Here is a 26,153-nt window from a genome sequence, read left to right as displayed (position 1 = left end):
CATAATGTTTATGCAATTCTGCCCACTCTTTCTCCAGTTTATTAACATTTCTTGTTTCCGGACAGTGAGTGGACAGTGACCCTATGCTGTTTTCATGTAACATCCCTGCCGAAAAAAAAAAAGACAATAGAAACCATAACAGAAATTCTAATTTCCACTACAGATACCATTACAAACATTACGGGGAAGTCGTGGCCTAATGGTTAGAGAGTCGGACTCCCAATCGAAAGGTTGTGAGTTCGAGTCCTGGGCCGGCAGGAATTGTGGGTGGGGGGAGTGAATGTACAGTTCTCTCTCCACCCTCAATACCATGACTTAGGTGCCCTTGAGCAAGGCATCGAACCCCCAACTGCTCCCCGGGCGCTGCAGCATAAATGGCTGCCCACTGCTCCGGGTGTGTGCTCACAGTGTGTGTGTGTGTGTTCACTGCTCTGTGTGTGTGCATTTCGGATGGGTTAAATGCAGAGCACAAATTCTGAGTATGGGTCACCATACTTGGCTGAATGTCACTTCACTTTATTACAAACCATCAACTTTTATTAAAACCATTAAAAATTGTCTCCTGTAGTGTGTTTTGGGACATAGCTTAAGATTTAGTGGTTTTAGCAGGCCACTAATCCACCTTTTTGCTGATGTAAAAATGGGCGCCGCCATTTGTAAATTATATGGGTAAAGCTTCCGGTCTCATTTGCGTCCAGCTATTTTTAGCTGTACAAAACAGTTAGATTTGCTGTTTGATATTGACAATTGATGTGTCCTATCATTTTATTTGAATCTGTTATCTTAATTAAGAACACACTGGTTTGTACTGCAAACGGTTTTACCGTTTACTGCACGTTGTTATTCTCGTTATTTACCTGTGGCGGCTAATGAAACGGAAGTCTCAGCCATAGCCTTACTTCCGCGTTGAGGAAAAAGGTGGATAGGGCAACCAATTACCAGTATAGACCAATAGGTGCCAGTTTCCAATAAAACCTAATTAGGACATGGTATGACACAGCGTTTTGTCTTAGAAAGAGGATTTCGGCAAGGCTGTCCAGTTTCCATATATATCTATTTCTTATATATTGTAGCTAAAGTTTCTGTCATTTTATTAAGGTTAGTACGTTAGAAGGACTTCATATTGCTGGTAGAGATATCTCAATTAGTCAACTAGCAGATGTCAGCCCTATTTTAAAAACAAAAGAAGAAATTCTAGACAGGTTCATCAGTCAATTAAACCTATTCAGTTGTTTTCTAATGCTTCAGGTTTGTACAATTATATATAAAAAAAATTAAATATTAGCTTTGGAAAAACTCCTCCCTTTTATCTGTGGATGGTATTCCTGTAAAAGGAGATGTGAATTATTTAGGTGTTGTCATTTCAAAAAATGAACAAGGGTATTCTATCCACCTTTTTCTTGTCGTAAAAATGGTAAGTGAATTCTATGGGTCTGGCTTCCGGTCTCATCTAAACTCCATCCAGCTATTTTTAGATGAACAAAACAGTTTGTATTGCTGCTTGATATTGAAATTTGGTGTGTCTTATCATATTATTTTAATCTATTTTTTTTTTATTATGAGCACACTGGTCTGTAGTGAAAACCGTCTTACCATTTACTGCACGTTGTTATTCTCCTCGTTATAGCGGCTAATGAACCGGAAGTCTCACCCACAGGCTTACATCCACGTTGAAGAAAAAGGTGGATAGTCTTTGTTGTAAATTACACTACAAACATACACCTTTGTTTACTTCTGTGTGTTGCTCGGCGAACCACTTTGTTGGAACCACAACTGTTTCTGAGGAACTACATTGTATGGTGGAAGAATACTGTTTTTACTGCTTTTATTCTGTGAAGATTTGCTACATATATGGAATAACCATTTTATAAAAGCAATAAGCCCTGTGAAGGTGTGGTTTACAGTGAATTTATAACAGCTAAGGGGGTTTTAGGTGCTCCGCTTCACGTCGTAAAAAATTTTATGCATATGAAATTTATTCGTTCCCTCTTTCTAAAGGAAGTTACCACCAAGACTGGCTCACATGTTTGGTTATCACCTCACATGTTTATTTATTTATTTATTCATTCATTTATTTATTTTTTGTAGTTGTTTTTTGCAAACAAGATAAAATAAATGTATTTCAAAATAATTCATAAATTCTATCCTGTTTAACATTTTCTAAGTAAGTTTAAGAGGGATATTGATGTTAGTTCCTCTTTGGTCTGGAAACAGTCCCCCACACTTTCTGGCATTGTAGTTGTGTGAAGAAGTTATGGTATGCTGTCTCTTTGTTTATCAAAGAAAAGGTACTTTTTAATTTTAATTTGCATTATGAAAATTTACTTTTTGATTATTCTTATTTTGATAGTTTGAATAACACAGCTTTTGTCATTAATGATATAAAGGTCTTGCATGTCTGTGATGGTAATATCTTATTCTTTTTATTTATTTATTTCCTTTTTTTCCTCTCTCTGTTGTACCCCTGGCTTTATAATGTGTTGTTTTGTTTTTGTCATTTAAAGCATAATATTATTAATAATAAAAAGTTTCCATTAAAACCAGTACAATTCCGTATCTAACCATTTTCTAACAGTCATTACAAATTCTGTGATTATTCTATTTTTTTTTTTTTTTTTAATTCTGCTCTTTTTAAGCAGGGATGTCTGGTCAATCTGCTTCTGTAGATTAAGTGTTTGCAGATACAATGCTTATTAGCTTTAAAAAAGCCCATTATCTTGAAACTAAACTAAGTTGCCTTAGAAAATAAGATAAAAAAATTAAAAATGTTACGCATCCCGAATATACTGTCTTGTACCTGTCTTGTCGGGGAATCTCTGGTTTATGTTGTCAAGTGCATTGTGCTCTGGATCTGTAAGCTGATAGTGGTGACTGAAAAGATGTTAATGTCTTCACCAAGATGAAAATAATGCCATTCTGAAAAAGACTCTCAGATAGGAGAAAATAAAATATTTTATTCATCTCCCTTAAATGTTGGTTCTATCACTCATCCCACCGTCTCTCATGCAATCGATTTTTTTACCAGTTTTGTAAGAGTCTAACACGGTTAAGCCCAAATTTGTCTCTTTCCCTCATCTCTATCACTCTTTCTCCCTCAGGTTGGTGAAAATATGTTTGTCAAATGTGGAGGGCATCATGTGAGAAAGGTTAGTGTAGAAAGGTACAAATAACACGTATCTAGTGACACTTCTCATTGTTTTCAAACCGGAAAGTAGAAACAAATGGAAAAAAAACGCAATTAAGTAATTTATTTCTGTCTTTCATCCGCTCACGTAGGCTATCAGTAAACATGTTGTCGACATATTGTCTCAAAAATGTGTTATTCATGACCGCAATGAGATCAGTAAACAATCTCAGGCACCAGACACAAGCCCTAAATCAACCAATTTCATCATTTCTATTATTTATCTCCACTTAACAAAACAACGAATTGCTCAGAGGAGACGCTTGTATCACAGCTGTAATGTTTTCCAATCGGAACAGGTCTTTTTTTATCAATCTGTCGCCCCCTACAGTTTAGTCTATGTATAAATCCATGATACTACATCCTAACATAAAACATTATAGTCCAAAGCAAATATGTCAAGAATTATTAATATAATGGCACAACTTCAATAAGACCCAAGAAAGACTGATCTTTGAGAGTGAAAATATAAACATTTATTTGCTATTGTGGATTTTGTGTTTTACTTACAGTGGTTGGTGTGGACATACAGTATAATAGAAGAATATGAAGCAAATAGTGGTTATAGAGTGAGCTACTTTAACATTCAGCACCAGAGCTGTGCATTGTCATGCCCTTTGTTTATCCTATTAAAATACAGTCTTTAAAAACACTGAGACAGTCAACCAAGCTTATTCAAGCACAAGCGTTAAAATGATAAAAAGTGATTATTGAACAGTAATATCTGTGAAGGTCACTGGACCACAGTTTCGGTTTGTTTTAGGAATGTAACAAGTTTACATTTTGAGATTCATTATTCTGATTTATAGTGGTATTTGTTGAAACCGGAAATCTCTTCTTTTTCTCTCTCCCTTTGTCATCCATCTGACTTTAGGCCCTGTTTGCCCAGGTATTTGGTTTGGCATGGCGACAGCGACTCATAGTTGTCCTCTTTTGGCGTTTTGGCCAACCAGATTTCTCTCTACAGAGTTCAGCTGAAAAAAAAGATAGTACTCACTCTACCTTCAGGTTGTATGTATTGTATTAATTTATTATGGTCAAATAAAAGCAGCCTCGCTGAGCACAAGACTTCTTTCAAAAACATTAAAAAAATCTTACTGACTGCCTACAGTAGGGAAATATATTATGAATCTATACTGAATTATGAAGATACTATTATTAATTATTATAGATTTGTATTATCAAATTATTATTTTGAATTTAGTTTTTTTCTTGTTTCAAGCATTAATCTCAATAAAATGTGTTAGATGTATTTAAAAATAGAGAAGGATATAATTTTATACATGTAAGATATATGCTTTGAAAATAATCTTTTGAATATTAATCATAGTAGGGATAATTAATTAAGTTTGCTCTTCGTGTAAACTGATCTTAAAGGGTTATTCCACCCCAAAATGAAAATATTGTCATTAATCACTTACCCCCATGTCATTCGTCTTCGGAACACAATTTAAGAAATTTTGTATAAAAAACCGGGAGGCTGGAGACTGTCCGACTGACCGCCAGGTAAATACACTGTTAAGGTCTGGAAAAGGATATTGAGGCAAACAGCCTATGCTCTATGCCAATAGACAGTTTTGAGTGATGTGGAGAGACACAGAGGAAACTGTTGACAAAGGAATTGTTTAATAGTCTTTTTTTATTTTTTTCGCGTACAAAAAGTATTCTCATCGCTTCATAATGTTACGGTTGAACCACTGATGGCAGACTGACTATTTTGATGATGCTTTTCATACTTTTCTGGACCTTAATAGTGTATTACTTGGCAGTCAATGGGACAATCACAAGCCTCCCGGTTTTCATCCAAAATATCTTAAATTGTGTTCCGAAGACGAATGAAGCTTTTAAGGGTTTGGAACAACATGGGGGTAAGAGATTAATGACAAAATGTCAATTTTGGGGTGGCATAGCCCCAGGTTTAGATTAAAATAAAAGTTCTTATTTAGATATTTTTTTTCTGCAAAACAAGACAAAAGTATTGATTAAGGCTGATTAAAATGATGTTTGCAGCTTAGTCCTAAATATTTATTAGCAAAAACTGTCAGAAAAAATGTGTAAGGAAGAAACTGCTCATGGAAAACTAAATTACAGTGAAAGACATCTGATCTACCATTATAAGTGGAATTCAGGGGGAAAATAATTTATGGTAACAAAACATTTTAATAACAATACAGCCCTTAAAAAAACATATGGTTTCACCCACACTGTCACATGTTCTGTAGTTTGTTACTGACATATTGAGAGTCTCACCCATCAGGATCTCGTCTTGCTGGCACACGGTTCTCACACAGATTTCTTTGTTGATCACATAGACTCTTGGAAGACTGCAGGAAACAGATGTCGTTTATTTCACACGCACCATATCAAATACATATCTCTTTGTTTCACTAGAGGAGAATGTCAGCTTGGAATGATGATGTGTGTGTTTGTCAGTGATTTAGCCACCTGTAGACACAGAGTGATTGGATGCATCTCTTTATCGGTCGATGAACAGAGTACATCCTGGTGCAGGGGTATGTTTCCTCTCTGCAGTCTGTGGGACAGAGACAAGACTGCTATTGTCTTACTGTTGATGCAAATGGTGTACTGTATATACAAACTCACCTGGCGGTGGCAAAACACTGGCATCAATGTCATGGATTTCTGGCAAGAAAAAGAAAAAAACATGTAGAGGAGGCCAGGGCTAGTTGTCACGCTTTTTACTCCAGTGTTTTTCAGGGTGAGTTTATTTTTGAAAGTCATTGTCTGTATAGAGACACATAACTTAAAAGTCTCTGCTACATAGACCTATTGGACATTTCTGCTGTTATGGCTAAAATATAGAGTTCATTTACAGGGCATATAGGGGGTAAGTAGTAACAGGAACTTGAAAATACAGTTTTTGAGATACTATTTGTAATTAAAATAAATAATGAAATACATTCTCTATACACAAAAGAGAAATGTTCTATTTTTTTCTCATCCTTTCTGAGGAATGCGCAGTACTTGTAGGCCCCAAAAGATATTTATGATACTTCTGCTGTTCATATTTCTTAACTTTTTTCTTTTCTTTTCTTTTCTTTTCTTTTCTTTTCTTTTCTTTTCACAAACGATATAATAAAAAAATGTAAAGACAGAAATATTTAAAATTATATGTATAATAATAATATTTGACAAAAATGATTAAATAGAATAATTTAATTAAATTCCATAATTTTTTAATAACTGAATGTTCTCTTTTACACTTTTTATTACAGATGAATTTACATGACTCTTCTAGTCAGTTGTTCATCTTCTACTCATTTATTGGACTTTTAAAAGTATTTTAGATTTACAAATAGCAAATTCAACCCAATAAAATATTCACAACTTGACATAACTAGACATTTGAAAGTCATTATAAAATGTTTCCTTGATTTTTCAAATACTTTATTAATTTCTAGAAATCACACTAAAACCATTAGTTATAAATCACTGATGTGCATGTATAGACTATTATGAACTATTTCATTGACATTTGGTAAAAATAAAAACAGCATAAATGGTTTTCACACAGTTGTTTAAAAAAACTGTTGAATTAGTGAACAAAACAGAGAATTACCAGTTTGCTGTGCCTGATCAGTAACAAGTACTGTGAGGAAAAAAATAGCGGAAAAGTTTTGTTGGCTGGGCATTCAAAAAGAATCATTCATTCATATTAATTAAATTAATTGGCTGCTGTTTTCATGTTTTGATGGAATTACCAAAGAAACAACAGCATAACAGCACAGAGACTGGATAGCTGCCCATCTTTCAGGGTCTTCACGGGGTCCGATCACAGCTCAGGGCCTGGAGAAAGCATGTTTATCATAACAAGCCTGAAATAACTTTCAGTGTATTCAAAATTACAATGGATGGAATGGAAGCCAGTTTCCACTTTAGCATAAAAAAATAAAGGTTATTGAGATATAAAGTATAAATCAATACAATATCATCCAAATTTTTTAGGTCAGTATGTTTTTTTCTTTCTTTTTTTTTCATGTTTTTGAATTCTGTTAAGGCTGTACTTGATAAAACTTTTTATCACTATAATTTTGTGAAGTATTATTACAGTTTAAAATAACTGGTTTCTATTTTAATATGCGTTAAAATGGAATATATTTCTGTGATGCCAAAGCTGGATTTTCAGCAGCTTTACTCAACTCTTCAGTGTTACATGATGCTTTAGAAATCATTCTAATCAAGAGTAGTGCTACCTAATGTTTTGGAACCTATAATTTTTTCAGGATTGTTTGATGAATAGAATGTCAAAAAAACAGTGTTTATTTAAAACTGACTAGAGTCATTTGTCTATTCAGACCAATTGCGAATGCAATTTTGTTTTGAGAAATCTGTCAGTTATCAGACCGGACCCAGTGTATCTGTGTGCTGGCAGAGCAGATTTCCTTCTTAACAGGCCATGTTGGCAAGACTTGGGAAGTCTAAAATGTAACCATTTATAGGCATCCTAGAAAGACAGAACAAATGAATTCTAAAAGACACACTGCATGAGAAAACATTTTCATTTCCATTTGCCTGTGACTCATGCAGATTCTCATTTATTGATGTCACAGAACATAAGTTCTCTGTTCTCAGTCGCTCATTAAAGATATCAGTTACAGCTGTTCCATCTATCCAGCTTTGTCTGTTTCCTTCTCTCTCCCCAAGTCTTTTCCTTTAAGCCTGTATTTCTCGGTGTCCAAGACATGAGCTCACACTAAAGAATGTGTATTCCCACCCCTCTCTGTGGACTCAACAACCTCACACACACATATATAGACACAGATGCACAAATTCTCGTCATTTGTCATAAACACATATGCATTCCCTCAGACCACAGTTTTTCCTGAGGGAGCCATTACATATTCGTAACTTGACAACTCAACTGTATAGTGCACATATGCATCAACATGCAGCAGACTTACATTCTGGATTCTCTTTCATATAAAGTGTTCATTTCTTATACGGCTGCATGTTGTTTCAAGAGGAATGCAGATTTGTACATATTTATCTCCTTATTTATCTACCCACATTCGCTTCTGTTTTACTATGTGTGTAAATAGCATTGACTAGATGATGTGTTATATGATGTAATATTCTCAAAAGAATTGGTTTTTATAATACTTACGAATTTCCAATCCTCTGCTGCTCCTTGTGTTTTTCAGAATCCTTTGGCTTTTACTTTTCCCCTCCCTTTCTCTTCCCTCCCAACATCATCCCTCCGCCTGTCTCTCTCTCTCTCCCCCTCTCTCTCTATTAGTCATTTGCTCTTCCCATTTTGATCTAAATTTTGAAGTTATGTGTATACAGGTGCTTCTCCATAAATTAGAATGTCACAGAAAAGTTCATTTATTTCAGTAATTCAACTCAAATTGTGAAACTCATGTATTAAATAAATTCAGCACACACAGACTGAAGTAGTTTAAGTCTTTTGTTCTTTTAATTGTGATGATTTTGGCTCACATTTAAGAAAAACCCACCAATTCACGATCTCAACAAATTACAATACTTCATAAAACCAAAAAAAAAACATTTAGTGAATTGTTGGCCTTCTGCAAAGTGTGTTCATTTACTGTACATGAACTCAGTACTTGGTAGGGCCTCATTTTGCTTTAATTACTGCCTCAATTCGGCGTGGCATGGAGGTGATCAGTTTGTGGCCCTGCTGAGGTGGTATGGAAGCCCAGGTTTCTTTGACAGTGGCTTTCAGTTCATCTGCATTGTTTGGTCTCTTGTTTCTCATCTTCCTCTTGACAAGATTCTCTATGGGGTTCAGGTCTGGTGAGTTTGCTGGCCAGTCAAGCACACCAACACCATGGTCATTTAACCAACTTTTGGTGCTTTTGGCAGTGTGGGCAGGTGCCAAATCCTGCTGGAAAATGAAACCAGCATCTTCAAAAAGCTGGTCAGCAGCAGGAAACATGAAGTGCTCCAAGATTTCTTGGTAAATGGGTGCAGTGACTTTGGTTTCCAAAAAAACACAGTGGACCAACACCAACAGATGACATTGCACCCCAAATCATCACAGACTGTGGAAACTTAACACTGGACTTCAAGCAACTTGGGCTATGAGCTTCTCCACCCTTCCTCCAAACATTAGGACCTTGGTTTCCAAATGAAATGCAAAACTTGCTCTCATCTGAAAAGAGGACTTTGGACCACTGGGCAACTTCTCCTTAGCCCAGGTAAGACGTCTCTCACATTGTCTGTGGTACAGGAGTGGCTTAACAAGTAGAATACAACAACTGTAGCCAAATTCCTTGACCCTTCTGTGTGTGGTGGCTCTTGATGCCTTGACCCCAGCCTCAGTCCATTCCTCATGAAGTTCTCTAAAATTCTTGAATCCAGTTTGCTTGACAATCCTCATAAGGCTGCACTTTCTGTTAGCATGCTTGGATACAGCTCTCAGTGAACAGCCAGCTTCATTTTTGTGACTTACACTCTTTGGGAAGGGTGTCAATGATTGTCTTCTGGACAACTGTCAGATCAGCAGTCTTTACCATGATTGTGAAGCCTAGTGAACCAAACTGAGAGACTATTTTGAAGGCTCAGGAAACCTTTGCAGGTGTTTTGAGTTGATTAGCTAATTGGCTTGTCACAATATTCTAATTTGTTGAATATGTGGGTTTTTCTTAAATGTGAGCCAAAATCATCACAATTAAAAGAACCAAAGACTTAAACTACTTCAGTCTGTGTGCATTAAATTTAGGCCTAGTCCACACGGACATGGGTATTTTTATAACCAGAGTTTTTCCTCCTGCGTTTAAAAAAAAAATCCCGTCCACATGAAAACGCCAAAACATGCTATCAAGCGCTGTCAAGAGCATGCCACACCAGCAGGCGGCGATATAACCCAAATTGTAAAGTCACCTTGGCCAATCAGAAGCAGTCAGCAGCGCACAATCTGACGTCAAACACAGCGGATAACGGCGCACGCTCTGACGTCGCAAGGCAAAAACCCCGGTTATACTGTCCACACGACAACACTGCAACCGGCGTTTCTGAAAATGCTCACCCTGGCCGTAGTTTTCAAAAATGTTCGGTTTCGGTGCCCTGAAACTGCGTTTTCGTGTGGACGAAAGGCCGAACCGCGTAAAAAAAGTCACGGTTATAAAAATACCCGTGTCCGTGTGGACAGGGCCTTATTTAATACACAAGTTTCACAATTTATTACTGAAATAAATGAACTTTTCCTTGACATTCTAATTTATTGAGAAGCATCTGTAGTTTTGCCATATTTAATTTGTTTTATTGATTCTTTTGATTGCATTAGGTCAGGAGAGGACAAAACTGAGAATGCTATAAGGGTTCATCCCGCTCTTAATTTTGTCTTGGGTCTTGTTAAGCAGCCTTGCATTATTAGGGGTCTGTGTATCTTTTGGTCATTTGATTCTCTACTTAAGAAATAAACGAAAACGACATTTGAATAGGTCTATGATAGCCTGATTTTAAGCCTAGGCCTACTCATTTCATTCTATGCCTATTTAAGAAAAATATCACAGGTAACATTTTTTCATTTGTGTAGATGTAGAGCTCAAAATGTAAGCTACGACACTTCTCCCGATCCGCACGCGCTAGGCTATCCCGATTAAAGTGGAAAGAGCTTCAGCTCCTCCAGTTTTGTTTGTAAGAACGTTACAAAAACTAACAGGGTGCGCTTTCTGCCATCTCGGTCTGTCTTCCTGAACTTCTTTCTGAAAGCGTCAGAAATTAACCAGGCTCATGCATCACAGACATATAACAATGTCTATAGAAAACTTGACATGTTTACATTTAAAAGAAACAATTTAAATCGAAAAAAATTATTTTATGTTTATGTTATTCATATGAAACCAATGACAGGTGCAGTGTTTCGTGTCTGAACTTATTATCTGTAATGTGCTCACACCAACACTTCATATGGTCATCATCCATGTGAATTCAGTTCATAATACCAAAGTATAGCCTATAAATTGGATTTCAGAATTACATTAGACTTATTATGGTGAAAACTTAAGTAAATATTTATTATTTATAAATAATTATTTTAGTATTTTATTATAAATATTATTATAAATATATTTATGTGGGGTTGGGTTTTCCCATGAAACTGCGTAAAAAAAAAAAATCTGCTGATGTTTGTAAAGAAAACGTTACCATTTCTGGTAATTTCTGTTTTGAAAATAGCATGCAGCGACCGTGAATTAAAAAAAAAATTATAATTTTATAATGTAAGCACCGTTAGCAAATACGGTAATCATCAGGACTTATAAAGTCGGCTCGCCTGCCGCTTCTCTGCTGTTGAAGATGAACTGAGCTCGTGGTTGCCGGGTGCAGTACAGAAGGGATGAAAGGGGCGTTTCAGCGCCGCCCACATATTCAAACTAATATTAAAGCATAATCTCATTTTTTACCCATAAACAAAAATACGAAAAATCCAGCTGAATTTTAATTTTCGTTTCTTAAATCAAACCGTTTCTTATTTTTCTTTATTTCTATTTAAGTAGAAAATCAAATGACCAACAGATACACGGACCGGTCATTCGTTCTTTCGTTTTTCTAATTGAAACCAAAAATGGAAAAATAAAAAAACGACTTGTTTTTTTTTATCTGTTTCCAAAACCAAAATGAAAAAAACAGATAAAGCTTCGTTTTCGGATTTTCAAATTTATGCTAATATCAAGATTAAAAAAACGGATATCAAGCGTGTGTGTTTCACGTTGGTGTTCCCTTTCATAGGTCACTTCGATGCTGCGGTGACGTCACCACGTATGGGAACACCTTCGGTGTGACGAATGTCTGAAGCCCTATACCATCCCGCCAATCCTATTGGCCAAATAGCGCGTGGCACCGCCCAGTCATGCGTAGGCATATATATACCTGGTGCCGCGCGCCATTTACCTCAGATTTCATTCCTTCAGTACGAAGCGAATCTTCTGTGCCCTATTGTCTCGCGTTCTCAGCGAATCATCACGAGCAGTATACTCCTCTCCGCGGACGCGATGAGTTTTAAGAAGTGCAAGGACCCGTGTACCAGGTACATCGTTCAGGGGGACACTCATGACAGGTGCGTAGTCTGCCTAGGCTTACACCACGCACAGGAGGCGCTTAGCGGCCTTTCTTCATGCCCCCATTGCGATGGCCTGCGACTCAGGGTCCTTCGCTCGAGGGTAGATGTATTCTCCGATGTCGCCGTGTCTAACCCCCGCCACACCACTTCTGCGACTGCCGAGGCACCGCACGAGGTGATAGCTTGGGGTGACACGTGTGACATGGAGCTCGAGGACAGTTCAGCGATGGAAAATTACTCTCCACATCGCTCGCTCTCCCCTACCCTAATACACAGGAAAACTTTTGAACCTGTCGTTTTCTCCTGTGAGGATTTACGGCCCACACCGGGGGCATGTAGTGCCATCTCCTTCGGTTGTGACCGTCATGATGACGACGTTCTTTCCACTGCGGCCTCGGGGTCTGAGGACTTCGCGGCCGACACGAGCCCTCTCCCTCCTAGTGGACAGGAGAGGCGTGTTTCCCCCTCCTACAGTGAGCTGTTGGATGTGGTTTCCCGTGCAGTGGTTACATTGGGGCTGGAATGGGAGGTTGAGAAGGCCGAGGCCCAACCTTCTTCGAAGCTGGACGACCGTTTTCTAACTAGTCGGACACCTGCGCAGCCCCGGAGGCCTTTACCCTTTTTCCCGGACCTCCACCAGGAGGTTTCGAGGTCCTGGAAACAGCCGTTTGCGGCGCGCATCACGAACGCTGCAGCCGCGGATTTCGCCACCATTTCGAGCATGGCGAGTCACGGCTATACAGCGATACCGCCGATAGAAGAGACTCTCGCCGAACATCTTGCGCCTAATTCGGCCGCGGCGTGGAAGTCCCGCCCCCTCCTCCCCTCGAAGGCGTGTCGAGTCACGTCTAGCTTAGTGGGAAAATCCTATATGGCCGCTGGTCAAGCGGCTGCTTCGCTTCATTCCATGGCGATCCTTCAGGCCTACCAAGCGGAGCTGTTAAAAGGATTGGACGAGGGGGACGGCATTACACCTGAGGCGGTCAAGGAACTACGGCGAGCTACTGATTTGGCGCTTCGTGCTACCAAACATACTGCTCGAGCAGTGGGCCGTTCCATGGCTGGATTAATTACGGTTGAGCGCCACCTCTGGCTTAATCTCACCGATATAAAGGAAAAAGATAAATCTTTCCTCATGGATGCCCCTGTGTCTAAGGACGGTTTATTTGGAGAGGCGGTCACTTCAGTGGTGGAGAAGTTCACAGCAGCGAAACAACAATCAGCCGCTTTCCGCCAGCTGATTCCCCGCAGACCCAGAGAGGTTGAACGCCGTCAGGCGCCCGCGCGTTCTCGCTCAACCTCCTCTCACCGCCAGCAAGTGCCCTCTCGGGAAGAGCCTTCACCTATGGCGCCCCCTCGCAAGGACTGGGGCCCTAGGGTTGTTCCACCGGCTCAACAACGCCAGCGAAAAAGATTGAACCTGAGTTCGACGGCCAAGGCCTCTCGCCCTCGGGCACATAACAGCAGCTCCTGATTTTTTCGCTGCCTGTCAGGGACTGTGCCCTCCGCTAGAGAGCGCTGTTGGACCGCTTTCGCGCATCCAACACTCTCATTGCAGTCCCCACGCTCAAACCCTGACTGTTTCGCCGCAAACAGCGCCTCGAACAGCATTGGAGCCAACTGTAACACCAATCGCTTCCTCAGACACTATGCACGATCCAGTTTTCAGAGCTCGAGGAGCGCTTCAAAGGGTCTTCATCGAACGGCCCGTCATGACGGCTCGCTCAGCCGCCGCTGTTTCGCTAGCGGCAGAGCCCGATGCTCAATCTGTTGGCCTAATTCCTGCCGTGGACATGTTTCAGGATTACGTACAACGAGATACAACGCCTGCTCTGCATATACTTCCCCTGTGCACGAACACCATGAGTCTTTCGTGCCCGGACATTTCTATGTGTGCAACAGCGCTGCAGGAAACGAACATGTTGAAACCGCTAATATTGTTTCGGGCCGCGTGGGAACGCTTGCCCGGCATTTCTCAATGGGTGTTACGCACAATTTGTCACGGATACACCATTCAGTTTCGGAAAGGCCCGCCCCCTTTCCGCGGAATTCTCTCCACGGTGATAAAACCGATGGACATGGCGGTGCTGAGACAGGAAATGTTAGCTCTACTGAGCAAAGGGGCTATAGAAGAAGTACACCCCTCTCAGATGGAGTCAGGGTTTTACAGCCGTTATTTTGTGGTACCAAAAAAGGACGGCGGATTACGACCCATTCTGGATTTACGCCGTCTAAATCTTACACTCAGGTCGAGCAAATTCAAGATGTTGACGGTAAAATCTATTTTGTCTCAGATTCAACCAAACGACTGGTTTGTCACGATCGATCTGAAGGATGCTTACTTTCATATTCAGATCATCGAGAGACACCGGAAGTTCCTCAGATTCGCTTTGGAGGGCAAAGCGTATCAGTACCGCGTTCTTCCCTTTGGCTTAGCGCTAGCTCCCCGTACATTCTCAAAATGCATGGACGCAGCTCTGGCCCCGTTGCGGCTCCGGGGCGTCCGTGTGTTAAACTATCTGGACGACTGGCTGGTGTTAGCGCACTCTCAGACTCAAGCACACTCTCATCGAGATATTGTGCTAAATCATTTACACAGCCTGGGTTTACGCGCAAACTTCCAGAAGAGTGTATTAATCCCCTCTCAACGGATTACCTTTCTGGGAGTAGATTTGGACTCTCGCGCGATGACAGCGAAGCTTTCTGCCCCGCGCGCTCAGTCGATTATGTCATGCGTTCAGCACTTCAGGGCGGGTCACACAGTGACAGTGAGACTGTGCCTCAGACTACTAGGTCTAATGGCGGCGGCGCTTCCCGTGATTCACCTGGGTTTGCTTTACATGCGCCCGTTTCAGTGGTGGACGAAACGACAGAATATTTCACCCCGTTGTTCTCCGCATCGAACGATCTCGGTGACGCGGAGGTGTGTGATGTCGTTAAAGCAATGGACATCAGCCGAATTTCTCCTCACCGGGGTTCGGCTGGGAATTTGTGCTTCCCGAGAGACTGTCACGACAGACGCGTCTTTGACCGGGTGGGGAGCTGTTTGTCAGGGGCGCCCAGCCCACGGAGTGTGGACAGCGGCACAACGCAGCTGGCACATAAACAAATTGGAATTACTGGCGGTTTTTCTGGCTCTCCAGTATTTTTCGAGTCTACTGACCGACCGTCATGTGCTTCTCAGAACGGACAACACTGCGGTCGTGGCTTATCTGAACCATCAGGGAGGATTACGTTCTCGCCCTCTGTGCAGACTGGCGAGGCGGATTCTTCTTTGGTCTCACGACAAATTTCTGTCGATCCGGGCTGTTCACATCCCCGGACGACTGAACTTCGGAGCGGATTTATTATCCAGGCAGACTCTGGAACAAGGGGAATGGAGATTACACCCCCAAACGGTGAATCACCTATGGCATATTTTCGGGGAAGCGGAAGTGGATTTATTCGCGTCGAGCACGACTACGCATTGCCCGCTATGGTTCTCCCTGAGCCCTCCATCACCCCTGGGTCTGGATGCGCTAGCTCACAGCTGGCCCAGGACCAGCTTGTATGCGTTTCCTCCGATTCGGCTAGTCCCAGCGGTATTATGCAGAATACGGCGGGACAGAGTGGGACAGCTGTTGCTGGTGGCTCCGCGATGGCACACACAGCCATGGTTTGCGGATCTCATCAATCTGTTAGCGGGCTCTCCGGTGGAGATTCCCCTCAGACGGGATTTATTATCGCAAGCACAGGGACGGATCTGGCATCCCAGACCAGATCTGTGGAACCTGTGGGCGTGGCCTCTGAGCGGAGTGAGTTGATATGTCCCGGTCTTTCTGCTGAAACTACCGAGACTATATTGAACTCTAGAGCAGTTTCTACGAGACGCTTATATGCTTTCAAGTGGAAACTGTTTATGACATGGTGTGAAACTCATGATGTGGATCCAGTTTACTGCCCTGTGGCTTCAGTACTGGAATTTCTTCAAGACCGTTTTTCGGAGGGATTGACACCAGCCACCTTGAAGGTTTATGTGGCAGCTATCTCAGCTCACCATGAGCATATAGGTGGTGTTTCAGTGGGTCGTCACCCACTGGTTTCTCGCTTTATACAGGGTGCGCGACGGTTGAGGCCTTTCCGCCCTGTGCGAGTTCCTTCATGGGATTTATCCATTGTGTTACTGGGTTTGTCAGGGCATCCGTTTGAGCCCCTGGAAACTGTATCGGATAAGCTCCTGTCTCTTAAGACACTTCTTCTCATGGCTTTATCCTCCCTTAAAAGAGTTGGGGATTTACAGGCTCTCTCTGTCTCACCCTCGTGCATGGAGTTTGCACCAGGCTCTGTGAAAGTGTTGTTGCGACCTAGGCCTAATTATGTTCCTAAGGTCGCGTCTAATCCTTTTCATTTTCAGCAGGTGGTCCTGGAGGCCTTTTCTCCTGCTGCGACAGAGTCTGGAGATCTAAGTCTTTGCCCTGTGAGGGCGTTGAAGACTTATGTGGATCGCACTGCCCCATGGCGTGAGTCTGACCAGCTGTTTGTCTGTTTTGGACATAAGAATAAGGGCCATGCAGTTACGAAACAGCGCATGTCCCATTGGCTGGTGGAGGCTATTTCCTTGGCCTATGAGGCGCGCGGGCTCGCTTCGCCCTTAGGAGTAAAAGGTCATTCCACAAGAGCAGTGGCTTCTTCTCAAGCCTTTCTCAGTGGATCTTCTATGGATGATATCTGTGCTGCGGCAGGTTGGTCCTCACCGAGCACTTTTATCAGGTCTTACAGTCTGGATGTGAGGATGGCCCCTGGCTCCCGGGTTCTCTCCGCTTGAGCAGATGCTTCCTTGGATCCAAGCTATCAGGTACGTCAGGCGTGATGGTATAGCGTTCCCATACGTGGTGACGTCACCGCAGCATCGAAGTGACCTATGAAAGGGAACATCTCGGTTACGTATGTAACCTTGGTTCCCTGAATAGGGAACGAGATGCTGCGGTTCTGGCCGTGCCGTACCTTGATAGTTTTCTTCCCTTCTCGTCATGAAATCTGAGGTAAATGGCGCGCGGCACCAGGTATATATATGCCTACGCATGACTGGGCGGTGCCACGCGCTATTTGGCCAATAGGATTGGCGGGATGGTATAGGGCTTCAGACATTCGTCACACCGAAGGTGTTCCCATACGTGGTGACGTCACCGCAGCATCTCGTTCCCTATTCAGGGAACCAAGGTTACATACGTAACCGAGATGTTTTCGTCTGATGCTAGTTAGTGACGGTCATTCTTGAACGATTCGATCATTTTAAACGAATCTTTAATGTGACTCGGGAAGAACGAGTCGTCTCTGGGAGTGATTCGTTCAGTCGCGCATGCGCAAAATTCTATAGTTTCTGTACAGGAATAGTCTAGTTCACCTGTTTCAGTCAATGCAGTGGGTGCCGGTGTTAGAGAATTGATTAGTTCATCTCTTGAGTCTTTCGGGTTTTCGAGTCGCTCCTCACGTGACAGACCCATAAGCTTTGACCAGAGACTGGAGTTACCCTGGCAACAAATCTCTGTGTATATTATTATTATTATTTGTCTTTATGATTTTAAGTGTATTGCCTTAATGTTTTAATGTTTGTATTGTTTAATAATTATAATAATAATAATAATAATAATAAAGACTGTATAAAAGGCTTTATCCTATCATTCGTTGTTTTGTCACGTGACGTGACAGCATTGGATAGATGAATTTACATGCTTCCTTACAAACAGGTGCCTAATCATTATTATTATCATCATCATTATTATAATTATTATTTACTCTTACAGTTACTGCATTTCTGAGCTTTTTACTTCTTACAGTTTATAAATGTACAAATTTCTGTCATAATTGTTATCTTCTATACACTGAATGTTGTAACAAAGGTAATAAAGAGTACTTATTAATGAACACATAATTATGGTGGGTTTAATTTCCTTGATTTCTCTTCTTTGAACAACACTTTCAAAATTAATTGGATTAGACAGTGTTTGTGTAATCCAAACTCAATATGGATTTTTATCCCCAATGACTACTTTTCCAAATTAGTTGGTCTCCCTTTCCTATTGATCTGTATTTATAATTGTGACGAGTGGGGCGGGGCCGAGGGACATGGGAGCGAGGCCGGGGGAGTGATTGGAGATGAACTACACCTGTTCGTCCCACCGGTCTCGAGGCCCATGGAGGAGATGGAAGGATATAAAACTGGAGCGACGACAGTGAAGGACGAGAGAGGACCAGGCCTGGGCTTTTAGTTGTGTTTTCGTTTTTATTTTATCCGCACCAGTCGTCCGTGAGGGGCTGGTGCGCTGTTTTGTGTTTATTTTGAAATTAAAATGTTTTTGATTGTTCGCCGGTTCCCGCCTCCTTCTTCCGGATGAATATGAAGGTTGATATCGTTACAGTGGTGCCGAAGCCCGGGAGAAGGAGGGACGCGCTGCTGAAGATCCCTCGCCGCTGTGGTGAATCCGCGGTGCCATCGAGCTGGCGAGGAGTGTGCCGCCATGGACGCTCGAGGCGGTGGGCTGGAGCGAGTTGCCGGGGACGGGCGAGCTCGCTACCGGCCGCCCACGATGTGGAGAGACGGCTGCCGTCCGTGAGGAAGCGGAGGAGTCGGCGCCGTTCGCCAGGTGGCCGGAGCCTGCTGCCATCCGCCGGAACGGGGAGGAGCAGGGAACGGGGGACTCCTGCCGGCTGCCCAAAACCGGAGGAGCCGTCGCCGTCCACCGGGCGGCGGAGGAGTGTCGTGCCGTCCGCCGAGGGCCGTCCAGTGCCACCGCCAGGCACCGCGGAGGAGATCGCCCAGCTGGTGGAGGGCCGAGCAGCGGTGCGTCTGGGAACCGGAATTTTTTTTTTTTTTTTTCCTCTCTCCCCTCTCTCGTCTCTGTCGCTCCTCCTTCCATCTCCTTTTCTCTCGCCTCGCCTGTCCTACCCCCAGGTTCCCGCAGGTTCCCGCAGGTCCCCGGGAGCGGCCCCCCCGGAGGGGGGGGGGGGGAGTAGAGCGCAGTCTCGGGAGTACCCCCCGGCCTGCGAGGGGCGATGGGGGTATGTGACGAGTGGGGCGGGGCCGAGGGACATGGGAGCGAGGCCGGTGGAGTGATTGGAGATGAACTACACCTGTTCGTCCCACCGGTCTCGAGGCCCATGGAGGAGATGGAAGGATATAAAACTGGAGCGACGACAGTGAAGGACGAGAGAGGACCAGGCCTGGGCTTTTAGTTGTGTTTTGGTTTTTATTTTATGCGCCCCAGTCGTCCGTGAGGGGCTGGTGCGCTGTTTTGTGTTTATTTTGAAATTAAAATGTTTTGATTGTTCGCCGGTTCCCGCCTCCTTCTTCCGGATGAATATGAAGGTTGATATCGTTACAATAATATTGCTAGAATCCCTTACAATTTAACCAGATTTCATAAACCGGCATTACTTGCATGGTCATTCATTTTTAAGCACCTCTCAGCCGTACTTCATTTGGAAATTTGTTTTGGTTGTTTCCTAGTTCTTTAACTCGGAAGGTCTTATTTTAAGTCACAAAAAATTCTTATGTAAATGTAATTTTCCAGTAACTCCCAAAGAATTCTCCATCATCATGGACACTATTCCTAAAGGAGTTGTTACGCTTTCAAGGGACTCATTAGATCATCCAGCACTTTATCTTTATCTTTACACCCATTTGAAATCCCAGTAGGAAAACTATGCTTTTTGTTACATGAAAGTGAAAAAGTGATGTGACATTCAGCCAATATGGTGACCAATACTCAGAATTTGTGCTCTGCATTTAACCCATCCAAAGTGCACACACACAGCAGTAAACACACACACACTGTGAACACACACCCGGAGCAGTGTTCATCATTTATGCTGCGGCACCCGGCGAGCAGTTGGGGGTTCGGTGCCTTGCTCAAGGGCACCTCAGTCGCGGTATAGCCAGACCAAGACTCGAACCCACAACCCTAGGGTTAGGAGTCAAACACTCTAACAACTAGGCCACGACTTTGTCCAGTATCCTTCATCACGTAACTATAAGATTAGATCACTTTTTCAAAAGGAGCGTGTAACGACTCCATATGTGGTGCTTATTGGAGGAATGTGGTTGATCATATTGATGAGAAAAAAGTATGGACTCTGTCTTTGGAATATATAATAACTAACAAGGTTAGAGAAATATCATTCAAATTGTTACACAGATTTTACCCAGCTAAAGTGTTTTTGAAAAGGTTTAAATCAGACATAGATACAAGCTGTTGTTTTTGTGGAGACCCTAATGAAACTGATATACATATCGTTTGGGATTGTCCTCACACACAGCTATTTTGGAATGAATTCTCTAATGTTATCTATCGCAGTGTGCTACAGGGTTTCTCTCTGCTTTTTAAGGATGTACTGTTTGGCTTCTTTAATATTCAAAAAGACAAAATTAATGTATATTTCATTATTAACCAATTATGACTTCTTGCAAAATGTCATATTCACCGCAGTAAATTCACTCATCAAAATTTTTTTTTTTTTTTTTTTTTTGAAAAAAAAATGGACACTATTCCATTTTTGTACTAAATCCATTATATATTGTTTTTTTTTTGTTTTTTTTTTAAGAGGTTCAACAGTATATCCAAACTATTTAATCTTCCAAAAATCTTAAGGCTGTCAAAAATGTTTAATCTTTTCAATGCTATTTAATCTTTTTAATTTATTTTGTTAAAGTTTTCGATTAGTATTATTTATTTTTATGTGTACATACGTCTGTAAATGGTGCTTTGCATATAATGCCACTTCTTTGTATGCAATATTGACATTACCTATCTGTACTTTTATCTTTGGTACATTGGCATTAATCAAATAAAAAAAGAACTAATCAATTCTCTTTCCGGCTCCCACTGCATTGACTGAAAAAGGTGAACTAGAACCATATGCGACTGAACGAATCACTCCCAGAGACGACTCGTTCTTCCCGAGTCACATTAAAGATTCGTTTAAAATGACCGAATCGTTCAAGAACGACCGTCACTAACTAGCATCAGACGAAAACACCAAAGTGAAACACACACGCTTGTTATCCGTTTTTTTTTTTTTTTTGATATTAGCACAAATTTGAAAATCGGAAATCGAATCTTTATCCGTTTTTTCATTTTCGTTTTGGAAACAGATTTTTAAAAAAGGTTTTTTTTCGTTTTTTTATTTTTCCATTTTTGGTTTCAATTAGAAAAACGAAAGAACGAATGATACACGGATTGGAGCGGACCGGATCAAATAGACATTTGTGTTTTGAATACAAATATGCATGAATTAGAAATTTCTTATCGTGTGCGGAACTCCTGAAAAGGACATCTGCAGTTTTAATTTGTAAATTCATTAGTGTTCATACTATCATCTGGCAGCAGAGGTCAGCACAGAGCGCTGATTGGCTGTTCTGCACATGTCTGGCAGCCAACAATCAAAATGCATTTTTATTGTATGGAAAAAAGGAGATTTTACATTTTCATAGCTCTTTTTGTGCTTTAGGTAATAAAACTTCCATAACATTAATTATAATGTGAATAATTAGAATCTAATTAAATATAAAATAAATTAAAATATCATTATAACATTATTAAATAACAAATATTTAGTATTTTTTTAATCTGTAGTTTTGTCTTGCTTTCAAGTAACAATAGTTAAACATCCTTTATTTAGAAATTTTCTAGAAAAGCATTAAATTATAGTAATAAGACTTTTCTTGAATTATTGAATATATATATATAGCCATGTGACACATTTGCACAACAGTAAGTAATTTGCAATTTTTTTTGGTAAGATTCTAAGTAATTCATTTTTTTAAGTAATTTTTTTAAGTAAAGTGACCCAGATTAAGAAATTATTTTTTTTTAACATAATTTAACTATTGTTAGAGAGTGTAGTGCCCCTAAGGTTAATATTTGAAGACAACATGCCAGATTTATGTAGATTCATAGGGTTAATCTTTACAGAGAACATATTAGATCATATTAAATATTCTGTTTTAGGGCTGGCATGTAAATGTAAGGATAGTTACCACTGCTGAAAATAAACAAATACTGACTCCCTGGCCCACCATCTCCATGGGGATCAGAATCTATTTTAATTGGGCAAAACATCTCGGTTACGTATGTAACCTTGGTTCCCTGAATAGGGAACGAGATGCTGCGGTGACGTCACCGCTATGGGAACAACTTCGGGTTGACGAATGTCTGAAGCCCTATACCATCCCGCCAATCCTATTGACCAAATAGCGCGTGGCACCGCCCATGCATGCGTACGCATATATATACCTGGTGCCGCGCGCCATTTCACTCAGATTTCATGACTGAAGAAGAATGCTATCAAGGTACGGCACGGCCAGAACCGCAGCATCTCGTTCCCTATTCAGGGAACCAAGGTTACATACGTAACCGAGATGTTCCCTTTCATAGGTCACTTCAATGCTGCGGAGACGTCACCGCTATGGGAACGCTATACCATCACGCCTGACGTACCTGATAGCTGGGATCCAAGGAAGCATCTGCTCAAACGGAGAGAACCCGGGAGCCAAGAGCCATCCTCACATCCAGACTGTAAGTCTTGATAAAAGTGCTCGGTGAGGACCAGCCTGCCGCAGCACAGATATCATTCATAGAAGATCCACTGAGAAAGGCTTGAGAAGAAGCCACTGCTCTCGTGGAATGACCTTTTACTCCTAAGGGCAAAGCGAGCCCGCGCACCTCATAGGCTAAATATATTGCCTCTACCAGCCAACGGGACATGCGTTGTTTGTAACCGCATGGCCTTTATTCCTTTGTCCAAACAGACAACAGCTGGTCAGACTCAACCATAGGGCAGTACGATCCAAATAAGTCTTAAGCTCTCACAGGGCAAGACTTAGATCTCCAGACTTCGCCACAGCAGGGGAAAAAGCCTCCAGGACCACCTGCTGAAAGCGAAAGAGATAGATGCGACCTAGGGACATAATTAGGCCTTGGTCGCAACAACACTTCCACAGAGTCTGTGCTATAAAGTCAGGATTTATCCGGAACAAAATCCAAGGGCTCAAACAGATGCCCTGATAAACCATGCAACACAATGGAAAATCCATGAAGGAACTCGCACGGGGCGGAAAAGGCCTCAGCCGTCGCGCACCCTGTATGAACGAGAAACAGTGGATGACGGCCCACTGAGGCACCATTTATATATTCGTGGTAAGCTGAATGGCTGCTACGTAAACCTTAGGGTAGCTGGTGTCACTCCATCCGAAAAACGTTCCTGAAGGAACTCCAGTACTGACGCCACTAGGCAGTAAACTGGATCCATATTATGAGTTTCACACCAGGCCGTAAACAGTCTCCACTTGAAAGCATATAAGCGTCTTGTAGAAGCTGCTCTAGAATTAAGTATAGTCTCGGTAGTTTCAGCAGAAAGACCGGGACATATGAACTCACTCCGCTCAGAGGCCACGCCCACAGATTCCATAGATCTGGCCTCGGGTGCCAAATCAGTCCCTGTGCTTGTGATAATAAATCCTGTCTGAGGGGAATCTCCCATGGAGAGCCCGCTAACAGATTGATCAGATCCACAAACCACGGATGTGTGTGCCCCCGCGGAGCCACCAGCAGCAGCTGTTCCACCCTGTCCACCCGTATTCTGCATAATACCGCCGAAATCAGACAGATTGGGGGAAAACGCATACAAACTGGTCCTGGGCCAGTTGTGGGCTAATGCATTCAAGCTTAGGGGTGCTGGAGGGCATAGGGAGAACCAAAGCGGGTAATGCGTAGTCGTGTTTGACGCAAACAAAACCACTTCGCTTCCCCGAAAATCTGCCATAGGAGACTACCGTTTGGGGGTGCAATCCCCACTCCGCTTGTTCCAGAGTCTGCCTGGATAGCAAATTCACTCCAAAGTCCAACGTCCGGGGACATGAACAGCTCGGATCGATAGAATTTAGTTCTGAAACCTCCTCTCTGATGATTCAGATATGACACAACCGCTGTGTTGTCTGATCTGAGCAGCACATGACGGCCGATCAGCAGATTCGAGAAATACCGGAGAGCCAGAAAAACAGCCAGTAATTCCAACCTGTTTATGTGCCAACTCCCTTGACAAACAGCTCCCCAGTCGGTCAAAGACGCATCCGTCGTGACAGTCTCTCGGGAAGCGCAAATCCCCAGCCGGACTCCGGTCAGGAGAATTCGGTTGACATACATAGTTTAGCGACATCACACATCGCCGTGTCACCGGAATCGTCCGATGCAGAGACAACGGGGTGAAACATTCCATGCGTAAGCCCAGGCTGTTAAATGATTCAGCACAAGATCCCCATGAGAGTGTGCTTGAGTCTGCGATTGCGCTAAATACAGCCAATCGCCTAAAATAGTTCAAACACGAACGCCCTGGGGCCGCAACGGGGCCAGAGATCCATCCATGCACTTTGAGAAGTACTGATACGCTTTGCTCTCTAAAGCGAATCTGAGGAACTTCCTGAGTCTCCTGATGATCATCAAAATCTTGAATTTCCTCAGCCTGAGTGCAAGATTCAGATGGTGTAAATCCAGAATGGGTCGTTATCCGCCGTGTTTTTTTTTTTTTTTTTCAAAATGACGGCTGTAAAAAACCCCGCCTCCATCTGAGAGGGGTGTACTTCCTCTATAGCCCCTTTGCCCAGCAGAGTTGACATCTCCTGTCGTAGCACCGCTATTTCCATCGGCTTCGCCGCCGTGGAAAGAATTCTGCGGAAAGGAGGCGGGCCTTATTGAAACTGAATGGTGTATCCGTGACAAATCGTGCGTAACACCCATAGAGAAATGTCGGGCAAGCGTTCACACACGGCCCGAGACCATACTAGCGGTCTCAAAATTTCCGCTTCCTGCAACGCTGTCATACATGTTAAAATGTCCGGGCACGAAAAGCTTGTGGCGTTCGTGCACAGGGGAAGTGTATGTATAAGAGCCGTTGCGTCTCGTTGTGTATAATCCTGAAACGTGTCCACGGCAGGAATTAGGCCAACAGATTGAACATCGGGCTCTGCCGCTAGCGAAAAACGGCGGCTGTGCGAGCCGTCATAAATGGGTCGTCTGTGCAGGACCCTTGAATCGCCCCTCGAATTCTGAAAGCTGGATTGCGCAGAGTGTCTGAGGGAACGCTTGGCATTACAGCTCAATCCAATGCTGCTCGAAGCACCGTTTGCTGCGAGGCAGACAATGTAGAGTGTGTGGGGACTGCAGTGAGAGGGTTAGATGTGCATAGCAATCCAACAGCACTCTCTGGTGGAGGGCACAGTCCCTGGCAAACATTAAGGAAAACGCATGCGTCAAACTCATTGCGTTTCGTTGTGTATAATCCTGAAGCGTATCCACGGCAGGATTTAATCCAACAAGATAAATATCGGGCCACGCTGCTAGCGAGAACACGGCAGCTGTGTGAGCCATCATACACTGGCCATCTTTGCCAGCCTCCGCGCCGTCCCTCAAACTCTGAAGGCTGAATTGTGCAGAGTGTCTGAGGGGGCGCGCAAATGAGAGCTCAGTTCAATGACGCTCGAGGTGCCCTTGCTGCGAGACAGTCAATGTTAGAGAACATGAAGGAAAACGCATGCATCAAACTCGCTGCGTTTCGTTGTGTATAATCCTGAAGCGTATCCACGGCAGGATTTAATCCAACAAGATAAATATCGGGCCACGCTGCTAGCGAGAACACGGCAGCTGTGTGAGCCGTCATACACTGGCCATCTTTGCCAGCCTCCGCGCCGTCCCTCAAACTCTGAAGGCTGGATTATGCAGAGTGTCTGAGGGGGCGCGCGAATGATAGCTCAGTTCAATGACGCTCGAGGTGTCTTTGCTGCGAGACAGTCAATGTTAGAGAACATGAAGGAAACGCATGCATCACACTCGCTGCGTTTTGTTGTGTATAATCCTGAAGTGTATCCACGGCAGGATTTAATCCAACAAGATA

The 26,153-nt window shown here is 42.5% G+C and overlaps 1 protein-coding gene across 1 annotated transcript; it reads right to left on the bottom strand.

Annotated features, from left to right (window-relative positions):
• Window positions 1-3,637: 3,637 nt before the first annotated feature.
• Window positions 3,638-8,415, bottom strand: mfap5 (microfibril associated protein 5). Its single transcript, XM_059567603.1, has 7 exons — window positions 8,310-8,415; window positions 6,907-6,991; window positions 6,765-6,794; window positions 5,789-5,827; window positions 5,630-5,717; window positions 5,435-5,508; window positions 3,638-4,158 (listed from the first exon to the last, which is right to left on the bottom strand). Exons 2-7 carry the CDS (start codon window positions 6,950-6,952, stop codon window positions 4,055-4,057), a joined length of 381 nt encoding a protein of 126 aa, XP_059423586.1. The 5' UTR covers window positions 6,953-6,991; window positions 8,310-8,415; the 3' UTR covers window positions 3,638-4,054.
• Window positions 8,416-26,153: the final 17,738 nt, after the last annotated feature.

The sequence above is a fragment of the Carassius carassius genome, chromosome 15, assembly GCF_963082965.1.
Source record: "Carassius carassius chromosome 15, fCarCar2.1, whole genome shotgun sequence".
Taxonomy (NCBI): domain Eukaryota; kingdom Metazoa; phylum Chordata; class Actinopteri; order Cypriniformes; family Cyprinidae; genus Carassius; species Carassius carassius.
Note: the sequence above shows the minus strand (reverse complement) of the source record. Positions and strands in the feature narration are given on the sequence as shown.